General features: G+C 40.4%; 1 protein-coding gene across 4 annotated transcripts in view; it reads left to right on the top strand.

Moving 5' to 3' along the window:
• Window positions 1-491: 491 nt before the first annotated feature.
• Window positions 492-22,537, top strand: part of fam189a2 (family with sequence similarity 189 member A2) — a 43,934-nt gene continuing 21,888 nt past the window's right edge. For 2 of the 4 annotated variants that reach the window (XM_041256489.1, XM_041256479.1), the window contains exons 1-2: window positions 492-1,737; window positions 13,450-13,506. In XM_041256489.1, the coding sequence (XP_041112423.1) occupies window positions 1,447-1,737; window positions 13,450-13,506 (348 nt within the window). In that variant the 5' untranslated portion in view covers window positions 492-1,446. The remainder of the gene's footprint in view (window positions 1,738-13,449; window positions 13,507-22,537) is intronic. The other 2 variants (XM_041256471.1, XM_041256463.1) reach the window with 1 other exon arrangement.

The following is a 22,537-nucleotide window of genomic DNA, read 5'->3' as shown; positions in this document are numbered from 1 at the left end:
TCTGTAGTATAAAGGGGCCACACTTACAAATATGCTTTCTTTTGCGCTCCACAATAGACTGGGAACAAAAAACTAATTTATTGATGGAATATGTGGCAAGAATTGAAAAATAAATACAATAAGCTAACCTCACCTTCCCCACCAAATATCAATTCACTTTAGAACTACATTAACCTTTTAACATGTTTTAGATTATAAAATTCATGGTCTGCAGGGAATTACACAAAAAGAAATCCATCACAGGGTTCTGTTTCAATAAACCACAACACAGACTGTGGTTGTTTTCTTGTAATTCTGCAGCCATTTTAAATGTTTACAATACACAGAATACAACTGAGAACACACAGTTATTCTGGTTATGAACTTTAAATACATTTTATTATTTAATTGTTTTTTTTTTTTTTGTTTGAAATGTGAACATTGAATCAACTACATGAAAAGTTGCCTACTTGTTAATTAAAAAGTCTTGAGATCTATTATTATTATTTTTAACAGTTTATTTATTTATTTATTTTGACTGACACACTCAGCAGGATCATACAAGATATGGAAATAAAAAATACAAGAATATATAAGGCAGGATTTTTTACCTGTGTTGCAAAAAAAAGAAAGGCCAGGGCTTAGATGCTGCAAGGTGTGCATTGATCACTTAAGAAATTGGTCAGATCTGAACTGCATAGATTATGCAAGTTTTGTACAAGGTATGCATGAAATCAATTTCTTAGTCTTGTATCATATCTTCACCCTTTACCATTTTTATTTGTCCTTGTGTTGATTGGTATGAACGGATTTAAGAAAACTTGTGGGGAAAGTTGATACATATACTTTCACAGACTCCAGCTAGTACTATTACTGGACTACTTTATATAAAGTAACATTGTAGGTAGTCCAAGATAATCAGGGTCTATGAAACCACGGTACATCATTAAATTAGGCCTTAATTCGAATTTAATGGTGTAATACACTTTTTTTTTTTTTTTTTTTTTTTTTTACATTTACCATTGATTTACATATATTGAAAATATTGAGGAGTAGTTTAATGTTTACAGCGGTAAGTGTTCCCTGTCCACAATGACATGGTACGGCATAAACCATTTATCCCAGCATAATTTATTGCAGGGGCTTGACTAATAATGTTGAAAAACATGTAACTTTGTGTTCTGTGGCCTAGTTCCATGCCGATCTCCTGTGAAAGCCCACTGTCTGTCCCTGTGCCAAAAATGTGAAATGCAATCCAAACACTTGATCACAGAGCAGTTATTTTAAAACTTCAGCCTCAGCCACTTTGAAAGCAACATGGGAGCAGATAATACGTGTTTGAAAGCGCAACTGTTTAGAATCAAAACCGAACCCGAGTTAAATTAACAGATCAATCAGAAAATTATTTACTTTAAATCGTATCTTTGAAAGCAGTTTCGCCTTTGTGTGTTTCTGCAGTATTCATCGATGTCTTTGCCTGTAGTTCTCCCGGGGTCTTGTTGCCCGGTGCCAGGGGTGTCTTTGGCTTTTCAGTCGGCAGATCCTTCTTTTAGATCTCGTTCTCGGTGTGTAGCGACTCGAACTCTTGGCTCTCAGTCCCGGCTATTCCCAGCTATCCTACCCGGCAGACCACTGCTGTCTCTTGGATTGCTGCAGCTTGTGCTTGGCTGTTCCATGGTCGCTTTGTCTTTTGGGGCTCTCTCTCTCAGTAGCTCGGCTCCTATCAGGAATTCTTGTCCATTCTGGGCTGGCTCTTCGGTAAGTACAGAAATAACAAAATATACAGTAAATATAATGAAGTGTTTTTCGTAATACAGAGTATGTTAAGTGTCATTGTACATGAGAAAGATTCGAACAGAAAACGTGAAATTATAGTATATGTAGATGACTAGAAAGACCGTTCTCTGAATGGAAGATCTAAAAAACGTCATCCTATAATTGAGAATTGGTGTGTATATTTTTTTGAAACACCAGGAAACAAAACAGACTAACAGTTAAAATACGATCATTTGTGTTTAGAATAAAAATACCTTGTGGATCGAACCTGTCAACAAAGAGCCGTGAACAGGTTTTGCTAAACTTCTTAACAAAGGCCTAACTTCGTATTGCTTCTAGAGCTGTATACTGCACATAGGGAACGTGATTTATTATCTCGTGAGCACGAGTTAGTGCTTAATCCTTGCAAGAGGATTGTGGTAACAGAGCACACATATGTGGCTAGTCAATTGATTTAGTTTTACTTTCATCACGGGCTACAATATAAATATATTATCTTTGTAATCCACACCAGTCATAATCGTGTGATAAGTGGTGTATGACTGTGTTGATATAAACCATGCTTTCGTTCTACTTATAAAACGCATCAAACATCCACTCTGAAAATGCCTCGGCAGCCACGATTAGCAGAAGCTTTCAAGAATATTTTTTTTTTTTGGCAGCAGCGTAGAAAGACAAGCGGTTCTCACGAGATACTAACCTGAAATGCAATTAAATTACTTCAGAGAAAACTACATTATTTTAGCCAATTCTTCTCATAGCCTAAAATGACATCTTGTATTATTTCTCCATTGTATTTAACAATACGATAAACAATAACATGTACATAAAATAATATAAAACCCTACCCAAATTATAGTATTCGTTATTCATAAATACAACGCCATCTGAGACGTTTTCGTTAACCTTCAGAATTATGTGAAAATAAATTGTTTCCCATAGGTACCGTATCTATTCAATGAACAAAATCCATAAGCTATTAAGCTATTATAAAACGGCTTGTAATCATAACCTCTGATTGGTTAAACATCATGTGTGCGCGCGCACTCACTCACTCTCACACACACACACACACACACACACACACACACACACACACACATACATTATATATATATAGTGTACGCACGGCTTGCATACTAATGAGCCGCTTCTCATTGTATAAATCAATATGCACTACATATTCTAAATTCCTTCACAAAATTCCATGACAAACTGCCATTTTATTTATTTGTTATAAAACCAGTGCCACAAAAACATTCCACCCATTTTCTTTAACATACATGTATTTGGGGATGAAAGTCCAGAGAACTGGGTTTCCTAGGTTAGACAGTGATCCACCAGAAAAAAAAAAAAAACTTTGTTTGTTTTTCACGATGTCTATCAATAGTTATCGGTCTCTGTATTCTAATTTACCGCTTGTCGATTTAATTTGTCTTCTTTTGATTTACTTCAACATGATGTTGTCTGATGTTGTACAAAATTATACTGAGGTCTTATTATATTTTGATTAATAACTTATGTTTACTTTACAATTAAACCCTATAATATATATATATATATATCTAATATATATATATATATATATATATATATATATATATATATATATATATATATATATATATATATATGTGTGTGTATATATATATATATATATATATATATATATATATATATATATATATATATATATATGGGAAAAATGTATTTTTTTATTTAAAAAGTGTTTTCATTATTTTTCTTCCCCCAAACAACAATTAACTTTGAAATAGCCATTTTATATGCGGTATAAATCTCTTCGGGTTTATATACACACCACCCAGGCGTGCATATATTTCATGGGAACTGCACGGCCCCTTTGTGGATTATACCTAGGGCTTCTGATTTTTGTTTTTGACAGTATTTGCACACTTCAGTTGTACGTTCTTTCCTTTGCTGTCTTCCTCAATGAAATCCTTATGGTCAGAGGACATTCTTCTGGGGTTTTTGTGTGGCTAGTTTTTTTTTCATTTCGCCACGATTTGCAGTTTTGTTAAATGCTCACTATTTAACTGTAATTTCACTGGTCACTTACAAGGGCTTGAGTAGAATAGTATAAAAGGGGTTTGATTTAAGGAACGGGGGTGCTTGTGTAACAAGGAATTAGAGACATAAAGCTGGACAGCTTGAGAAGAAAATAGCTGGACAAGACGTACAATGTAAAACACTCTAAACTCTCACGTCTCACCGGTTCTGGCCGCATACGCAGCGCTGAGTGGCTATTGAGAATGAGACACAGAACAAATAAAGACAAAGCTCTCAGTCCAGGTCGTTAGCTAGGCGGCGTCTCTTAGCTGCTGGTCGAAAAAGGAGAATGAGAAGACAAACATAAAAGACACTCTCGATGAGAGACATAAAAGACAAAGGGATAGATCCGTCACTACTCAGCATCCTCAGGCAGCGTGGCTGGCAGCTGGGCGGCGTGGAGAGTTAGGATAAAGTGTCTCGGGTCCGTGTTGGAGAGACGAAAATAGAGAACTGCTGAAGAGGACCAGCACCCCATGTTTTTTATCAGGTGCTGATTGACTCCTTCTCGTGCTGCGGATGTGGCTGCTCCGATCCGGAAAGAGTGAGAGGAGTAGAGACTTGAGGATAGCCCAGTCTGGTCAGAAGGGAGTTGAGATGAGAGAAAAACCAATGTCTCGTAATGATTGTTCTTGAGGAGTCAATAAAAAGACGATATGTAGGAAGACAGGAAATCCTGGAGGCGAGGAATATGGTTAGCGCAGAGAAGAGAAGAGTCAATTTTTTGAGACCTGAACATACTGACCCTTACGAAGCTGATCTGTTTTGGAAGATCTGATAAAGAGAATGTAATGTCCCCTAGGAATTTGGGTGAGGTCAGAGCAGCGCAATCCTAAGGCTGGGAAACTTGCGGATGTTGGCACAGAGAACCCGGAGCAGCGAAGGAATCCAAAAAGATGCAGCTTTGCATAGTGCTTCCGTAATGATGTCTTCGAAAGGAGTGAAGCAACTATGGCGAAGAGTGGAGATGAGGAGAAAAAGAATATCCGAAGAAATGGGCTGTCTAGAAGTGGAGGAAGGAGAGAGGCTCTTCTCCATGCCTCAGATCGTCAGGTGAACCTCAGGTATGGAAAGGAGATGGGGAGATGGCATGGACTGAAGATGAAATTGATACTGAATGCCTGATAGGTAGTTTCTGATGGAGGAAGGAGCAAGGTTGCGAGACAGCCTGAGATATGCGTTAAAGGCCAGCAGGTTTGAAGATTAAAGGTGGAGTGAGAGATCCGATTCTGGGCACAGAAGGAGGTGAAGGAGGACCAGGCAGTAAAGTAAGCTGAGCGTGTAGATGGGGCTAGAGCGCTCTCCATAAATCAGCGGGCAGACTGGAGGAGACCAGAGAGAGAGGAGTTTAGATGAATATTAGCTGGCTGAATGGAGGCAACAGCTGCGGGTTGGGATCTGCTCCTGGAACTAGGCTGTGAAACCTTGGAACCTGCAGGCAAGATAAAGTGTCAGCGGCATTATTAAAGGAACCGGGGATGTGGCGGGCCTGAATAATGAAGTTATTGGTCACTGAGATCCAGACCAGGCAGCGGAGAAGCTGCATTATTGAGGGGGATGATGAGCGCCCTTTGTTCACTATATGAACTGTAGAGGAGTTATCACTGAAGAATGCGATTGATTTTCTGGGCCATAGGTGGCTCCAGAGCAGGGAGCGGACTACAATAGGATAAAGTTCTAAAAGGGGGGAAGATTTCAACTGAGAAGACAGGGAATGAATTTCCTGGGGCCAGGGACTTAAACCATTGTGATCCAAAGAATCCTCCAAACCCTGTGTGCGAGGCATCTGTAAACAGGAGCATGTCCGGAGCTGATATGGCATCATCGTAAAACAGAGAAAGTCCATTCCAGTGGTTAAGGAGGATGGACCACATATCAATGTCTTTCCTTGCTTCGTCTGGGATGATGATGGAGGCATCGAGAGACTTCATAGTGGTAGAAAGAGCGAGCAGATGGGAGATGAAAGTGTGACCTTGTGGGATGATGCGAATTGCATAATTGAAATGGCCCAAAAGAGAGAGGTTACATTTTGAAATGGAGCTTGAGCCCTGGAAGGAAGAAATCAGCGTTAGACATATAACTTCCAAGGTCAGCTCATTGAATGGACAGGAGCAGCCTTTTCTGAGGGTAAAGATTAAAGAGTGAAGGATATCTATTGATGGATCTCTCCGAGTGTCACGCAAACTGATGGGATGGAAAGAACTGTTGGGGAAGGGACGGAGTTGAGGCGGCAGAAATACTGAATTCTGGAGATGTAGGCTTTAATGGTAGGGGGGCTAAGAGAGGAGAATCCCTTGCATGGGCGATGGAGGCTAGAATCTGATGCTCATTAAATCGGAATGGGATGTAGTTGGTTTTTGAGTGCAGAAAGTTGTAAATGTTTCCATCCGGTGGTGTATGATGGTTTGGTCGCTGGGTTAAGGCTGTAGCCATGTATTGGTGAGCAGAATGCAGAAGGTTGGAGAGTGCTGTAGGTAGGTATAGTGCAGTTTGGTGAGGGCTGAGGTGGCAGCTGGAGCTGAACGAATATATGAAATCGACTGCTGAGGAAGGTCGGTGTTTTTTTGCACCTGATTCTGGAAACAAAGGCAGAGAGATAAGACGCTGACCATCCTATGAGTTAGCGAATACGGGATCGATCAGCAGTTTGCTACCATCGTGTCTGCTTGGAATGGAAAAGGTGAACTCACATTCAGAGATTTGGGTTTCACAACTCGAGTCATTCTCCTAATAGTGGAATTTTAACGCAAAATCAAGACAGATTTCCAGTCTCGTACCACGTCTCGCAACATGTACTAATGCTTGTAGTATATGAGAGGATTAGCGGACTTATGACTAAATTGCTAAAGGAAAGCTGGAAGCTCTGGAAGAGGGCAGCTGTAGATTTAAACAGTAAACTAAAGCAACTTTCCCCTGCTGCAATAGTGAGCAGATCTGAAGAGGGAGTCGAGATTTGCTGTAGTGAGGAGATATTAACAGTAGAGGCGAGATCTGCTGAATGGGCAGAGATCTGAGGGAGTAAACGATGGAATGCTGTCAGTAGAGAGCAGAGAGCTGCTGAATGCAGTGGAAATTGGTATTTGAGAGTTAAGGTGGCGTTTTTTTTTTTGTATAAAACATTTGCTTTAGAACAGTTAATGATGTATACACATAAGTTAACATAGGTCTACAAGAGGAGCCAGCAATATTTAGATGTCACAATTCGGCGAGTTGAACTCGCTCTCACGTTGTAAAAGCGCATCATAAGGAGCCAGAAGATTGCAGTACTGAGGCACAGGCTCAGAGTGCGTGTCAAATCTGCCTGGTCGCCAATGGCAACTTACCACTCGCAGTAGAACTCGATGAAGCGTAGCCGTGGTAACCATGGTGTGTGAGGCCCGGTGGAACATAGTTGTAATACAGCAGTGTCGTTGGAGCCAGTCTTTCCGATGAAAATGCAGACCAATTTGAGTAATGAAGCTGCGCTTTGAATGGCGCTGTAGCCAGGCTGGAGACTGGATGGAGCAGGAAAGATTAAGCAGTGCTGAGTGTATAAATAACAAAGAAAGAGATTGACAAGTAAACTGACCCCCACCCCACCTGGAAGTAGTTTGTGTGGCTAATCCCGCCCCGGCTGAATGCTGCCAGGGAGGCTAGAGAAGCTGAATACAGCTATAAAACCTGGAAGCTCTGCAAGGGAGCGCCCTCTACAGCATCCACCGAATTACACCTAAAGGTTAACATATAGCTTTAAATCCCGCTAACAAGTCTCTGTTTCTAATTGTAATCTTGTTTTAAGTCTCGCAAGCGGAGTCTCCAGTAGAAGTGTAGGAATGTGCTGCCACTCAGTAATTGGGGGTGGGTTTAAAGTGTGCAGAATGAATTAATGATACATAAGTACATTTTTTTTTTAATTGGTAAGGGATGAAATTAACATGAATTGAGTACCCATTTCCAGTGTTTATTGGCTATACACCGATTTTCTTTTTTTGTGTCAGAGGTGCTTTATCGGTTAAAGTCGATAATCAGGAGCCCCATCTATAAATCACAATGGGTCATGTGGTTACCATGAAATATACGCACACCTGGGTGGTGATTAGGCCCGAGGCAAAGCCAAGGGCGTTTAACCACCCAGACGTGTGTATATTTCATGGAAACCACACGGCCCAAGGTGGTTTATACCGCTTATGAAATGGCTATTTTAAAGTTAATTATCATTTGAGGGTACGAAAAATAATTAAAACAGATATTAACATATTTGTAAATTAAACCAAAAAATGTTTATTGTGTATACATCCACAGTGTTATATAGACCCAAAGGACATAACCTTTAATTTGTATTTAAGAATTAGTTAAAAATAAACTTCACATTTTGTGAAGATCTGCATAAAAAATGTGGCATCTCAAAAGTAGAAGGCGGAGCACATGATTGATGTGGATGGTCTAGGCCAGAGGTGGCCAATCCGCGGCTTCCACACAGTTCCAAGTGCTGCTCACAGTGAAAATGCTGGTTGATGCACAATTTGCTACTCGAATAAACTGAAGAAAGAATAATAAACAAAAATTAAATGAAAACAAAAAGTAAAAATAAAAATAAAAATAATAACTTTATAAAATAGTTTGTTATTTTTGTTCTCTGTATTCGTGTTTATTATTCTGTATTCTTCCCCCTTCTCTTCAGTTTCTTTGAGCCTGCATGTTCTCTGCAAGGGCATTAAGGACCTTCGACATCGTATTTCGATGCGTATTTCCATCACCTTGAATGAAAGTCGGATGTGCAGCTGAAAGTGAATTTCAGAATTTTGAATTAAGTGCTTGTTCTTTTCGCTGAGACCATGGCATTGAGTAAACCATCCATGAGTAATAAACGAACGCATGAGGCTTAAGCCAGAATGGGAGGAAGAGTTTGCTTTCACTAAAAAGAGTGATAAACCTCTGTATCTCATCTGCAACAAATCGCTTGCACCTTAAATGTCATCATGAAAGAAATCACATTTTCATTTGAATATCCTCCTGGATCAGACTTGAGGAGAAACAAGCTGGCCTCTTTAAGAGCCCGTCTCAGCAGTCAGCAGATGCTCCTTTCGGTGTTCAGTGAAGAAGGTGATGTAACGACTCAAGCAAGTTTTGTATGGCATGGGCTCTTCATTTTCGGTTTTTATTTTTGGTCACGTGGTGTCACTTTAAAGTTATGAGCCGACTCCGTTTCTTAATAAACTCTTGGAAAAGCGTTTGTGAACCAAGATCACTTCTGGGTTTTTTTTCCCATAGCTTGAATGAGACTATGATTCTGTTTCATTGATAATGCAGAAAAAGAGAAAAAAGGCAACTCCTTATTTTTACTTCAAACCAAACACAAAAAAGCAAGTTCATTGCATTGCCCGGATTTAAAATCTTATTAACTAAAATGTTATAACCTGTTTTGCAAATAATAGTTACCTCTTAATTATGATTTAATTAAATCAATTTAACTTCACTCGCTGTTTTTTTTTTTTTTTTTTTTTACATTATCAATAAAACAGAATCACAGTCTCAAGTTACAGGAGAAAAAAAATAAAGCGAGCCTGTAATCCATTTCAAAAGGTTTTTCAATTATTTGAATTAATTTGATTGTATCTTATTTAAAAAACTTTTCTTGTTAGAAAACTGGAGACTGAATTATACTGGGCGCCAGTTGAACTTTACATTATATTGGGTTACATTACATTAAATACATTAACAACCCATGTTGTAACTTTTTTAATCTTTGTTTTATTGAGCTGTGTCTCATGTATTCTTTTGTGTCTACTTTTGACAGTTGCTGTACTTTCTAAATTTTCTTAAAAGCTTAGGTGGACGAACTGTTTCACTGTGGAATTGGTGCTGTACCAGTTCTCTGGAGTCTCGTCTCGAAACATATTAAAGAACATGGATGTAATGTCACTGATTTTGTGGCAGATGTTTATAACAGATAAATAAAATTTGTCAGTTTGTCATGGAATCTTTATAATGTAGTGTGTACTCATTTATACAGTGTGAAGCAGCTCATTAGTATGCGAGCCGTGCGTATGTGCTACATATACGCATGATCCTGTGATGCTGTGTAACCAATCACAAGTTGTTATTTTTCCAAAATGTTTTATAAATTGGGATTATTTTACATATTTCTCAGACTTTTCTCACCAGACTTTAGTAATAATGAAGTTCTGGGAAATTCCAGTAGCTAGGGTCTTTGTACTGGTGAACCCAATATTCTGTGTCCCTGTTGCGGAGCAATGATTACAAGTTGGCTACTTTTCCTCTGCCTGTATCTGCATTTTTATGTTTTTCTTTTTTTATTTATTTATTTTTTTTATAAATGTTTGGTTTTATATTAACACTCCAAATAATTTCTCTGGGTTGCTCATGCTTTTCTGCCTACTGTATAAACTCTTCTTGTTACATTGGCAAGAAACTATCTCATTCTAGCTGTGAAACCTAGGTGAATTTTTGTATGATACAATATTTACATAACACCTTATTCACAATGACTGCATGTAGGCCTAACCAATCTGTGTAGTATAAGGCCCCTTTCATGCTGGCATGCTCTACCCGGGTCAACCTACCTGGATCAGGACGCGGTGCCATGTGGGTCAGGTACTTGATAAAGCAGGTTGTTTTGATAAAGCAGGTTGACCTGGGTGACAGAAGCAAGTAACTAATACACGTTACGTATCGATGCCCCGGAAGCAGCTTGTTACTGACGCTTCCGTCCAAGCTTCTCTGGATTGAACCGTCGGCCCAAATGTTGATTAGAGCAAATGTTTCTACATCTCTGCTGCAGTCTGGCTCATGCTGTGTCTCAATCAACACAAGTATGGCTAAACAGAATATACAGAAAAGTTCCTTGCGAAAGTGAAACCTTCACGTAGGCGTGGCTGTTTGTTATTGCGTAGGCTCACGAATGGCTGTCATGCATTTTGTCTCGCTCAACCTGGGTCAAAGCATGTCAACCCGCATCCTGAGGTGGGTTGCTGGGACCCGGATTACCGGTACGACCCAGGTATGCGGTTTCCCACTACGCAGGATTATGACCCGGGTTGCCAGGATCCTGTCCGGACCCATGTAGAAGTGCCAGTGTAAAAGGGGCTTTATGTACATCCTTTTCAAGTTTCAGGAGAATTGCTACGGGCTAGCAGGCTGAATGTTAAATACTTTACATCTCTGGTGACGGGGAAGTATAAAACAGACCTGTTCTGTATTTGTGTCATGTCTTTGCTGGATGCAGTGTTATATATACAGTCAACCCTCTTTATACCACCAGATAAGGGCCATGAGCAAAAATGATCAGTAAGTGAGGGTGGTTTATTTAGTGTTAAATCACCCAAACAACAATTCCATAAAAACAAAAAAGTGTACATTTTTTTTTTTTTTTTTACTGTGGCACGAATGTAAGTCTTCTGAATACTGTCCCCCATCTATGCCATCTATTTATTTCACAAAGCAATTTAAGCTCAACACTATTATTTTTTAAGCAGTTAAAAAAAATAAATAAATGTTGAATATGTACAGACAAACACTTTTTTTAAAACAAAAACTTCTGCAAAACTGATGCTTTAGTTTAAGTGAGCCTTCATTTGTGCAAAACTTGCATGTAAATGACAAATCTCTTACTGTACTTATTTTTAACATTTACTGTGGTTATAAAAGTCATTTATTTTAGACTGCGTCAAGCCTTTTTCAGGTTAAACAAATCAACACTTTCTATCAAGGTAAGCATTTGTTTTTATCCATTATAATTTCTCCAATTGCCCATCGATTAACAGTATGGTTAATGAGAAAACATTTGCAATGTTTTGCTGACTTGCTTTCTTATTTTCAGATGCATATGTGCAGATTTTTCTTTTGCTCTGGTATTAAATGTAGGGTCGACTTGCCATTTTGTACTTTCTGTTTTGCTTTGGGAGCGGGAGTGTTAATGACATTGGTATGAATGTTCAGTTAACAACAAATTAGTAAAGCAAGTCAAAGGTTAACTGCATAACTTTGTTGTTTTAATTGGCCATGAAAATTTTGCTGGCGCTACAATGAGAGAAGCTACAGTGCTTATATTTATGTTTGCTTGGCTTGGGAAGGTGGCGGTTAGTGGACAGCGGGGTGGTGATATAACGGGTACAAGTAGCACTGTTTTTATATTGGTGACATTTGTTCAGGGAGAGCGGTGTTATAAAGGGGGTCGGTATAACGCGGGACAACTGTAGTAGATATTTATATTTGTGTCCTTCACCTGCCCCACACTTTTGATATGTTAACTGTGGAGTTCAAATGGAATATAATTATCTCTGCAAAGCAAAAAAGTGCAGCTTGATCATTTTATCTTCCATCTTTTTTTTTTTTTCAATAACATTAGTAATCGACAATTATTTTTATTATTTTCTTCCAGTTTGGCATATCCAATTATTTTTAGGCTCAGTTCACCGCTACCACCCCCGCACTGACTCGGGAGCGTCAAAGACAAACACACTCTGTCCTCCGAAGCGTGTGCCGTCAGTCGCCCTCTTTTTTTTCACACTGCAGACTCACCATGCAGCCACCTCAGAGCTACAGCGTCGGAGGACAGTGCTGCTTACAGGCAAGCCCGTAGACACCTGGCCAGACTACACAGGTGGCTGGTGTGTGGTGATCTGAGGACACTCCGGCTGATCTAAACCCCCCCTCCCGGACGGTGCTCAGCTAATCATGCATTGCCCCATGGGAGCTCCCGTCTACGGTCGGCAATAGAATAATAGTCTGGACTCGAACCAGCGACCTCCAGGCTATAGGGCACATCTTGCACTCCACTCGGAGTGCCTTTCCCGATGTGTTTCTCGGGACCCCCTACCTTCAGTCTATTTTTAGTGTTGAAAATCTTTCAGAAATGATCAGGGGAGAAGTAAAGGGTAAGAGTCCTGTCATCCTGTTATACAGAAGTAACACAACACATCCATAAAGTATACATAGTGTTCCACATTTTCCGGTTTATTCTGAACCTTGGTTTTTTACTGATTTATACCCGATTTGGTCTTCTAGTCTATTTTCTAGGAAATATACAATATTTTGATTAAAATGCTGTTTTATTTTGACTCCGGCATTGTAATAAGCGGACCTACACTGTATCCTAGGATACAGCAGGTACATTTTGACATAGAGGATCAAATAACATTCAAACTCTGTTCTCTGTCACAAACACATTATCACCTGATTATGTTGGCCAATCAAAGTCAATTTAGGTTTATTCAGCCATTTTCCTAGTCTTTGTTGATGTAATGTAGTATCATGCTCTAGACACCTGTTTATATTGGGGAGATGGCACATAGGGAAACATCAATGTTAAAGTTACACAGCAAGACATTTCAATCAGTGGATTTGTTGTTCTGTAGGTCTGTTTTGATTGCTGTGACAAAACAGGAATGCAATAGAAGTGTTTTTTGGACAAAGAAAAAATGTTTTCTTGTAATATTCTGTTTCTGTGAATTCTCTAGTTATTTATTGTCATATGCAATGCACTGTATGGCACTGCACGGAGAAGAATAGAAGAGTTCTCTGCAGTTCCCTCCTTAGTATTTCACAGTTTTTCCATGTGTAAGTTCAAAATAACGACGACTCACTGTATAATGTTTTTACTGATTTTTTTTTTTTTTTTGCTTGCAGGTGATCCTGTCAGGAATCATTGGGTTAACAACATGGAAGAGACCCATGTTACTGCTGGTAAGTGATTTTAATTGTAATTAATTTCCAGTGACTTTCCACTGATGGTGCTTCAGTATTAAGAAGATTAGAGCTTATAGTTTGTGCCTGATGAAAAAAAGAGAAGCATTTTGCCATTTATTTATTTTTTGTTAAAAGTTATCATTTATGTACTTGATTAGGGTGGGCAAACCAGAGGTCTGGCAGTACTGGCTATTGAGAGCTCTGCTCCTATGGAGAGCTCAGCTATGTGCTGCTCATAAACCTAGCAATTTTGAATTCCTCATGCAATTGAATACTAATCAGTGAAACAATCTTTCTCCATTTTTAAAAAGTGTAAATACTCCGATAAACACAGATAATAATCACAATATTCATACTTTGAAAATATCATCATCGGAAGCATTTTGAAACTGGTAAAAATGTAATTCAGATATTAATTTAGAGTAAAAGACACACATTTAAGTATAGTATAGCAATTGAAGAAGACGTATAATGTGGAATTTGTTTTTCTTTTTGCATGTGTATTCCATATTGATCTCAAAACACTGCCTCATAAAGCTATGTCAGTGATTACAGCGTGGAATGGGGATTTTTAGTTGCTACCCTTATTCAATTTCCCTATCTAGCCGACTTTGATGCCTGGTTGTATATTAATTTTAAAAGTAGACAGTCTAAGCTTTCTGTCAGTGTAGGTAACCTTGTTTCTATGGACAGCCAACTCGAGTCTGAATTCTCCATTCAACTGAATACTCGAGTTGATGAAAAAGGTGATGTTTCCATGCTTTTTCAGAGTTACCCAAGTTATCATGTGAGTTGGGCAGGAAATACTACCGATTTTCCCCAGAAATACTTGCGACTTAGAGGTCAAGACGTGAATTTGCTGCAGATGGTATTACAATCAAATTGTCAACGATTTAAAAGATAAATCCACCTAGATATTCTTTCGGATTTGTTTCACGCAGTAGACATACCTCAGGCAGACTGGTATGCAGAACAGGGAAAGAAGAGCTGGACAAGGGAAATGTGTCAGATGTCAAAGTGGATATGAGAATGTCAGTGATGAAGCCAATTTGCTTGAAAACATTAAAATTAGACCTGACATTACCATCAGAGGATTTACAAGAATCTGGAATTGATGTGACGCTATCAGAAATCCAGAGGCAGTGTATGCTGCGCCTGCTACTGGCAGGACTGTTCTTTTCTACGTTAAGCATTTTTGCGTTCCTTTTTTTTTATTTTACAAGGGTTTAATTAAGTAACAGCCAGAACTGTTTATGCCTGACTTGTTAGAAAGCCTGTAACGTGTGTGATTATTATTGTCGAAACGTTGTAGGTAAACGACTATTACTTAAGACAGTAGCAACTGTGCAGCTATCGCAAAGTCCATAAACAAAACTAAATAAATAAGTTCTGTACCATATAAAATGGAGCTGATTTTGCCAATGCTTGCTAGTTGAAATTATTTCGAAGCAAATTAAAGCACTTTCATTTCAGCTTTATTTATTGTTAACATTTTCACTCGTGGCAATAGCCTGTCCTGCAATTACCACGTATTACTGATCATTCCATTGTGTTACGTTGTGAACCTCAGCAGAGTTTTAAAACTGAGAGATGGCAGAAGTTTACAGGTGACCTTCAAATTAAGGGCCATATAAGAATGATAAATACTGTAACTGATTAGTAGGCCTTCTTTGTTCTCTGTTGGAATAAGAAATAAAAGAAGAATGGAAAGAGAAGTCGCGGGCTTGTTTTCGAGTCCAGATAAGTATAGTTTATTGAAGAGAAGAGTTCTGAGTTGCAAAGTTACAACCAGACATCTTAAAGGTTACGTGATGACAACAGTTTGCGGCTATCCTCTTTCCAAGCACAGATCAGAGCAACACCAAGAACATTTCAGTATTTTCAGTTTAAATGCAGTCTCTCAATGACATCATGATCTTTCCTTAACCAATCCGTTTGTAAAGATGTTTAACTATATGTTGGTACCTCTAACACAAAAACCCTAAATGGCAAATGCCTTACATGTTAGAGCTGGACATCAAAGGCGAGGCCAAAACCTATTTCAAAATGTCTTGGAGGTCAGCTTTGTCCTAGCAAGGACAAAGTGACCAGAAAGATCTTTATCAACTTACTGTCTAACTAGGAAATGTTTAGCCCATTCATTTATATCTAAATAAAATGTTCCAACATTATCCACGTTATTGCAGTGACATTGTAGATGCTATAATGAGTTAGTGTAAATGAGACATTTACCAGACAGATTTCATTTAGTAAACATTTAATTAAGTGTTTTTGGAATGAAAAGTGTAAATGCAAAACTGCGTTGCATTTTTCTTTGTGAACGTGCCAACTGAAAAGTGCCAATTCAAAAACCGTCAAAATCCCCCAACGTAGCAAATCTGCCGAATTTAATACCAGCCAGAATTTTCCATTATACCGTATGTTCTCACCCCCTACAACATTTTTGATTGACATTTAGTAATGTGATTTCTTCCCAGCCTGAATTCAAACTTTGGAATTCAGGCCAGCCTGAGGAGTGAAATTGGACCAGATAATTTACTCGAGTAATTTAAGACATGGAAACGGAGGTGTGGGGGGGCCTTCGAGCACGTAGCCGCGTTCTGTGTTTCATGGAAACTTGGCATAGTTAGGGCCCTGCGCTTTTCACGACTTGTTTTATAACCTGTAATTTAGTCCTCTAGCCACATAATGTCGCTACAGCCTCCACAGCAACCATTAAACAAGCATCCCATTATATTACTTTAACCATTTCAATTGCTCATCCCATTTCTGCAAAGTACGTATTAGTAGATTAATATACAGAACACTGTAGGTGGCAACTGACATTTATTTTAACCCTTCCATCCCTCTGAATACAAGTTTTTTTCACTGTTATTTCAGTAGGTGTTCATTTATCAGTTCACTTTTACACAAATGATTTGGTAAAAAAAAAAAAAAAAAAAAAAAAAAATACATTTTCTTGATAGCTGGATCTCACCGGGCACAAATATATATTTTGTCAACAGTAGAGAATTTTTTTAAAACTTTTTTTATGCATTTCCTGTTTTTGGCACTGATCCCTGACTATAACTATTTATTGGAATCTGGGCATTTGATAGATTGTGTAACATATATAAGCTGTGTTTATATTGTCTTTGTTTGTTTTGTTCTTTGAATATAATGCAAACTACCACGTATTAAATGTTGTACTCTACAGCGTGAAAAGATTTCGGGAGGTTTATCACTGGCAAACTTTAAACTATATTTTTGGTTGTTTATATTATGTCCACTTACAGTCTGGCTTGACCCTGGTGCTCCTGTCTCCTGGCGATTACTAGAAGAAAAATGGGTTTCTCCACATAGTTTACCAGACTTGATTCACTCAAACATTCCTCTCAAGCACTGAAGATTACGCTTCGGTCCTATAGTCACACAGTTAATTACTATTTGGCGTTCTGTTAAAAGACACACAAAACTTAAACTAAAATGGCATTCCCACACACCTATCTTTCTTAACCCTGAGCGGTCCATTTATTCAGCGCTTGTCAGGCGCGTCAGGTCCAGTTTATTTACACACTCACTGTTTATTTAACAGAGGCTGTTTAAGAGTAAAACAGGTTTAAAAGGCCCTGAATCACAAAAGGACAGTCAGTACTGCACCTCCAGGCAAGTCCCATCCCTTGTTCACTGTATTTTTCACATACCTCTTCATAGTCGTGCATACTGATTAAATCCTCTCCTGATCACTCGTTTTGTCACCAAACTCCTCAATAATGTGATCCATGTCATTATTACTATAGCATCTGAAAAAGCTCTGCAAATGTCTTTGCTAATCTTTGAGAGCTGGATGCAGAAGCAGCTGTCTTCTTTGTTTATGTTCGTGTTATCTCTGTGGAGCATGGAGCTGTCAGATATGCCCTTTTTTTCGGCTTCATTTGGCTCCTGTCCTGTCTCTGGAAAAAAAAAAAAAAAGACTAGAGACCTGTGCTTTTGCGTCTTTTTAATGATGTTGGACAGGAAAGGGAAAATTGTAATGTCGGACCTGGCATGTCAAAGGAACGCAAAGGGGTAACTATGCGCTCCTGTCGAGGGGGTCGTACCTTTTCTTTACACCTTGGAGAGATAGAGGTGTATATACTATTACTGATGTTTCTGATACTGGCTGTTTTCGCACATTCCAGGATTTACAATTATTATACAATATACCGGGCTCTTCTTTGTTTTCTGTCTTCGACAGGCAGTGCGTGCCTATGGGGTTCCCTGGGGGACTACATTACCAGTACATCCACTCCATGATATATTGGACACATGGGGGGAAACAAAAGGGTTGGATTCCTTGTTATATGTTTATCTTTTAAAAGCCTCTTACAAACCTTTAGCAGTTTACACTGTCTGGAATAACAGCATCTTAGCTTCCTTAGATATGGAGGTTAGCTGGGAAACTGTCTGGAATAATTTAGGCTCCGCTTCTAAAAACCCTAACCATCAGTTGATTCATTTTAATTTTATTCATAGGACATACTTAACCTCTCATAGATGCTTTCAAATGAAGCTTGCCCTATCTGCTCGCTTTGCCCCCAGGCCTCCTGTAACAAGGGGGAGCTGTGCTGATTCTTCTGATCATTTCATAGTGCTGCAGGAAGAGGGCAGCAGCCTTACAATAACCACCTGTCAGTCATGGCAGTGACACGGAGAGGTGGGAGAGAGGGTGTGTGGGCCTTGCCTCTCTCTGAGTGGCTGAGAGGCGGGCCTTGAAGGGATTGCTGGCCCTAGAAAATAACGTTCTGTTCCCTCAGGTCTGCCCCTCTAGACCGACAACGAGCTAGCAGAAGTGCTGCTCTACAGACAGAAACAACAAAAGAAAACAACAAGAAAAAACCCAAAGAGAAGAAAAATAAAAATACAGAGAGAGGGGAACGCTTGGGCAGACCCCAACAATATCTAGAAATAGGTGGAGGGAACAGTAGAGCGTAGGACGGAAACCCGGGCCGTGCGGATAGCGACAGTCAGGGTAATGCTGCCAAGTGCAGCACCTTTATTTTGTAGTTTTATTACTTTTATTTTACCTTTTTATTTCACCTTTTGTTTTCATTGTTCTTTTGAGCACCTGCGGGTGCACTGGCATTGAACTGTTTACTAAGGTTGGTATTCCTGTTGCTGGTATTCAGGTCATGGAAAACAGCGCCCTCTGCAGGCTAAAATAAATCATTAAAAAAATAAAAAAAACAAATAAGAACATAAGAACATAAGAAAGTTTACAAACGAGAGGAGGCCATTCGGCCCATCTTGCTCGTTAGTAGCTTATTGATCCCAGAATCTCATCAAGCAGCTTCTTGAAGGATCCCAGGGTGTCAGCTTCAACAACATTACTGGGGAGTTGATTCCAGACCCTCACAATTCACTGTGTAAAAAAGTGCCTCCTATTTTTTGTTCTGAATGCCCCTTTGTCTAATCTCCATTTGTGACCCCTGGTCCTTGTTTCTTTTTTCAGGCTGAAAAAGTCCCTTGGGTCGATACTGTCAATACCTTTTAGAATTTTGAATGCTTGAATTAGGTTGCCACGTAGTCTTCTTTGTTCAAGACTGAACAGATTCAATTCTTTTAGCCTGTCTGCATATGACATGCCTTTTAAGCCCGGAATAATTCTGGTCCCTCTTCTTTGCACTCTTTCTAGAGCAGCAATATCTTTTTTATAGTGAGGTGACCAGAACTGCACACAATATTCAAGATGAGGTCTTACTAGTGCATTGTACAGTTTTAACATTACTTCCCTTAATTTAAATTCAACACTTTTCACAATGTATCCGAGCATCTTGTTGGCCTTTTTTATAGCTTCCCCACATTGTCTAGATGAAGATATTTCTGAGTCAACAAAAACTGCTAGGTCTTTTTCATAGATTCCTTCTCCAATTTCAATATCTCCCATATGATATTTATAATGTAAATGTATACCCACAAATATTATATTCGTCCCCATCACTCTCAGACAACCAAGTTTCAGTAACACCTATCACATCATAGTTACCTGTTAGTGCAGTAGCTTCAAGTTCTAGAATTTTGTTTCTGATACTTCTAGCATTTAGAGAAATACATTTAATGGTTGTCTTACCTGAGTTGTTGTTCTTGTTTTGATGCGGTCTCCCTTCTGTTTTTTTGTTGATTTCTCCCCCCTTTCTAGTTTAAATGCTTCTGAACCTGCTCGAAGATCTTTTCTCTAAGTAGACTGGTTCCCTTTTTATTTAAATGCAGTCCATCCCGTCTATACAGATAGTCCTCGTTGTAGAATGTGGTCCAGTGATCAAGATAGGTGAAGCCTTCCCGTGTGCACCACATCTTCAGCCATGCGTTTTTGATTAATTATTTCCAGCTGTCCGTATGGTCCTTTGCAAGGTGCCGGTAGTATACCAGAAAATACCACAGTTTTGGTTTTCTCGTTTAATTTCCTTCCTAGCTCTCTGAATTTGTTTTGCAGGGATTTTGGTCTGTCTCTTCCAATGTTGTTTGTACCAATGTGGACGACTACTACTGGGTCGTCTCCTGTTCGTTCTAGGAGCCTGTCCACGTTCTCAGTGATTTGCTTGACCGAGGCTTCCGGAAGGCAGCACACTGTTGTAGTAAGGGGGTCCAAACTGCAAATTGAACTTGCTGTGTTTCTCAATATGGAGTCCCCAACAATCATGACCTCCCTTCTTTTTGCTGTCTGGTCACCACTGTCAATGGAGTCCTGGATGTTGTTCCTTTCATTCTCTTGTTGTTGGTTCTGCTCATCAAAATTCTGAAGTGACTTAAATTTGTTGGTTGTTTTGATTTCTGATGGTTGTGTTTGACGAAGTTTCTTTTTTTTCCCTGCTTCTGCCTACTGAACCCAGCTGTTCTGACCTTCTATCTCCCTGGTGGCTTTCAGTCTGTTAGGGGTGATGCAGACTTCCATGAATTGTGGATGTGCCAGTTCCTCAAGATCCTGTTGCTGTCTCACTTCTTCCAGCTCCATTTCTAGCATACTTACTAGTTTATGCAAATCCTGGATCGCGCGGCACTTTACACACATTTGGTTTAGCTCCACTGGGTTTTCTCGGATTTCCCACATCAAGCAGGTGTCACAGATTATTGGCTTGAAGACCATGTTGAGGGTTTTTTTTTTAAGTTTAGTTTCTTTTGCAGCCGTCAACCTGCTTTCAAACTGCTTCTAAATTGCTCTGCACTTTTCCATGCCTGTACTTCTCCCGCTCGCTGTCGCTGGGAAGACTGCCTCGTTTAACTGCGTTGTTCTGCTGTGCTGTTGGCTCCTCCCCTCGCCCGTGTCTCAGAACTGCGCTGAATTTGAATCAGCTGCTCCAAGTTTCAGCTTGTTTGTTATCGGAAAAACACACGCGGCTGTTTGACTTTGACTTTGAGCTGCTGCTGTGTTTCCCCAATGTCCTGTGTTTTCTGATTAAAGCAATTAAAGATGCAATTTCTCCTTACTGCTTCTAAACTGCTCTGTATTTTTCCACGCCTGTACTTCTCCCACTCGCTGTCGCTGGGAAGACTGCCTCGTTTAACTGAGCACATGTGCAGTGTTTTGCAAATACACTTTTCTGTCTCCCATGTCAGTGAATACCCACACCCTTCCACAGTAGGATTCACTGGCACTGCCCAATTCAAGCAGTGCACCAGAGAGAAGGAGCGAAAATGGATGCAACCCAGTTTGCAGAGAAGGATCTCCTGTGCCAGACCCTGACTGCTGGGGTGCACTGGGCTGATAGGCCGACAGGTCCAGATCCCAGGTTGCAAAGACCAACAAAAATGACAGCAGAGGATCGACCCGAAGCCCACCTGGAGGTGTTTGAGGCCCTGGCGACCTATGTCGGTTGGGCCCCAGCCCAATGGGCTAGTTATCTCCTGCCCAAGCTAACGGGGGAGGCGCAGGCCGCGACGAGGACGCTGTCTCCCGAACGGATGATGGATTACCCCACCGGGCCACAACGGAGGGATACTGTCGAAAGTTTCGGGAGGAGTTTTGGGTGCAGCGGCAGGCATCTCCCACTCTGGATTAGGCGGTCGCACTGGCAGAGCAGTACCAAGCAGCGGAACCTACGCCAGCCTGGGAGAAGCACTATTAGATCACCCCCTCTGCTGGCCCCTGATAGGGTGAAGGGACTGGGGGGGAAGGGGTAGGCAAGTTGTCGGACAGGGGTGGTGGTGGGAGCTCCCGGCCCAGGAATCTGGGCGGGGTCGAGTTACCCACGGGCTACTGTGGTGCCGGACCGGGGTCTCGCGCGGTCACCTTACCGTTGAGCCTCCTTAATGGCTCCTATGTTTCCACCTCTTGCTAAGGCTCCAGGGTGAGACACCAACCCACTGTGGTGTTGTACGTGCAGGGAGGTGGGCCACATTGCTTGGGATTGCCCCATGATGGATTGTGACCTCAGCCGACCAGGTAAGCATGTTCATTTACCTCAGTCACTTCAGCAGATGGGTTTTGTTATTCCTGTGACAGTGGTTGTTACAAAAACACAAGACCAAAGCGAGGCTCGTGACATGGTTCTATTGGCTGGGGCTGGAAAGCTAGCCCTAGAGCCGTCTCACGAGCTCCATTGGTGTCTTTGCCACTAGTGGATGCTCCATTTGAGCGTGTTGGGGTGGATATAGTAGGGCCACTAGAAAGGACTGCGGCAGGATACACACACCTATTGGTCATTTTGGATTATGCTATGCGTTATCCAGAGGCCATTCCCCTCTGACCTACGTCCGCCAAGTCTGTTGCCAACAAACTTCTTCCGAACATGGAACAAGGTTACCGTACCGGTATTGTACAGCACCGATCTGGTGCCGAACAGACCGTTTACCATCCTGGTACCTCTCCGGTTACAGTACTGTACTAAGGGTACCTTACCATACCAACCCGGTCCAAGCACCGTACAGGTACTGAACAGTACCGACCCGGTGCAAGCAAGGTACCGAACAGACCGGTACCGTTCTGGTTCAAAATTCTGTACCGACCCGCCGCTAAGACACCGAACCATACTGAACCGACCAGTTACCGTACCATACCGACTCGGTGCAAGCA

Source organism: Polyodon spathula, chromosome 1, assembly GCF_017654505.1.
Source record: "Polyodon spathula isolate WHYD16114869_AA chromosome 1, ASM1765450v1, whole genome shotgun sequence".
In the NCBI taxonomy this organism is placed as follows: domain Eukaryota; kingdom Metazoa; phylum Chordata; class Actinopteri; order Acipenseriformes; family Polyodontidae; genus Polyodon; species Polyodon spathula.
The sequence above is the reverse complement of the archived record's forward strand: the minus strand, read 5'-3'. Positions and strand labels throughout refer to the sequence as shown.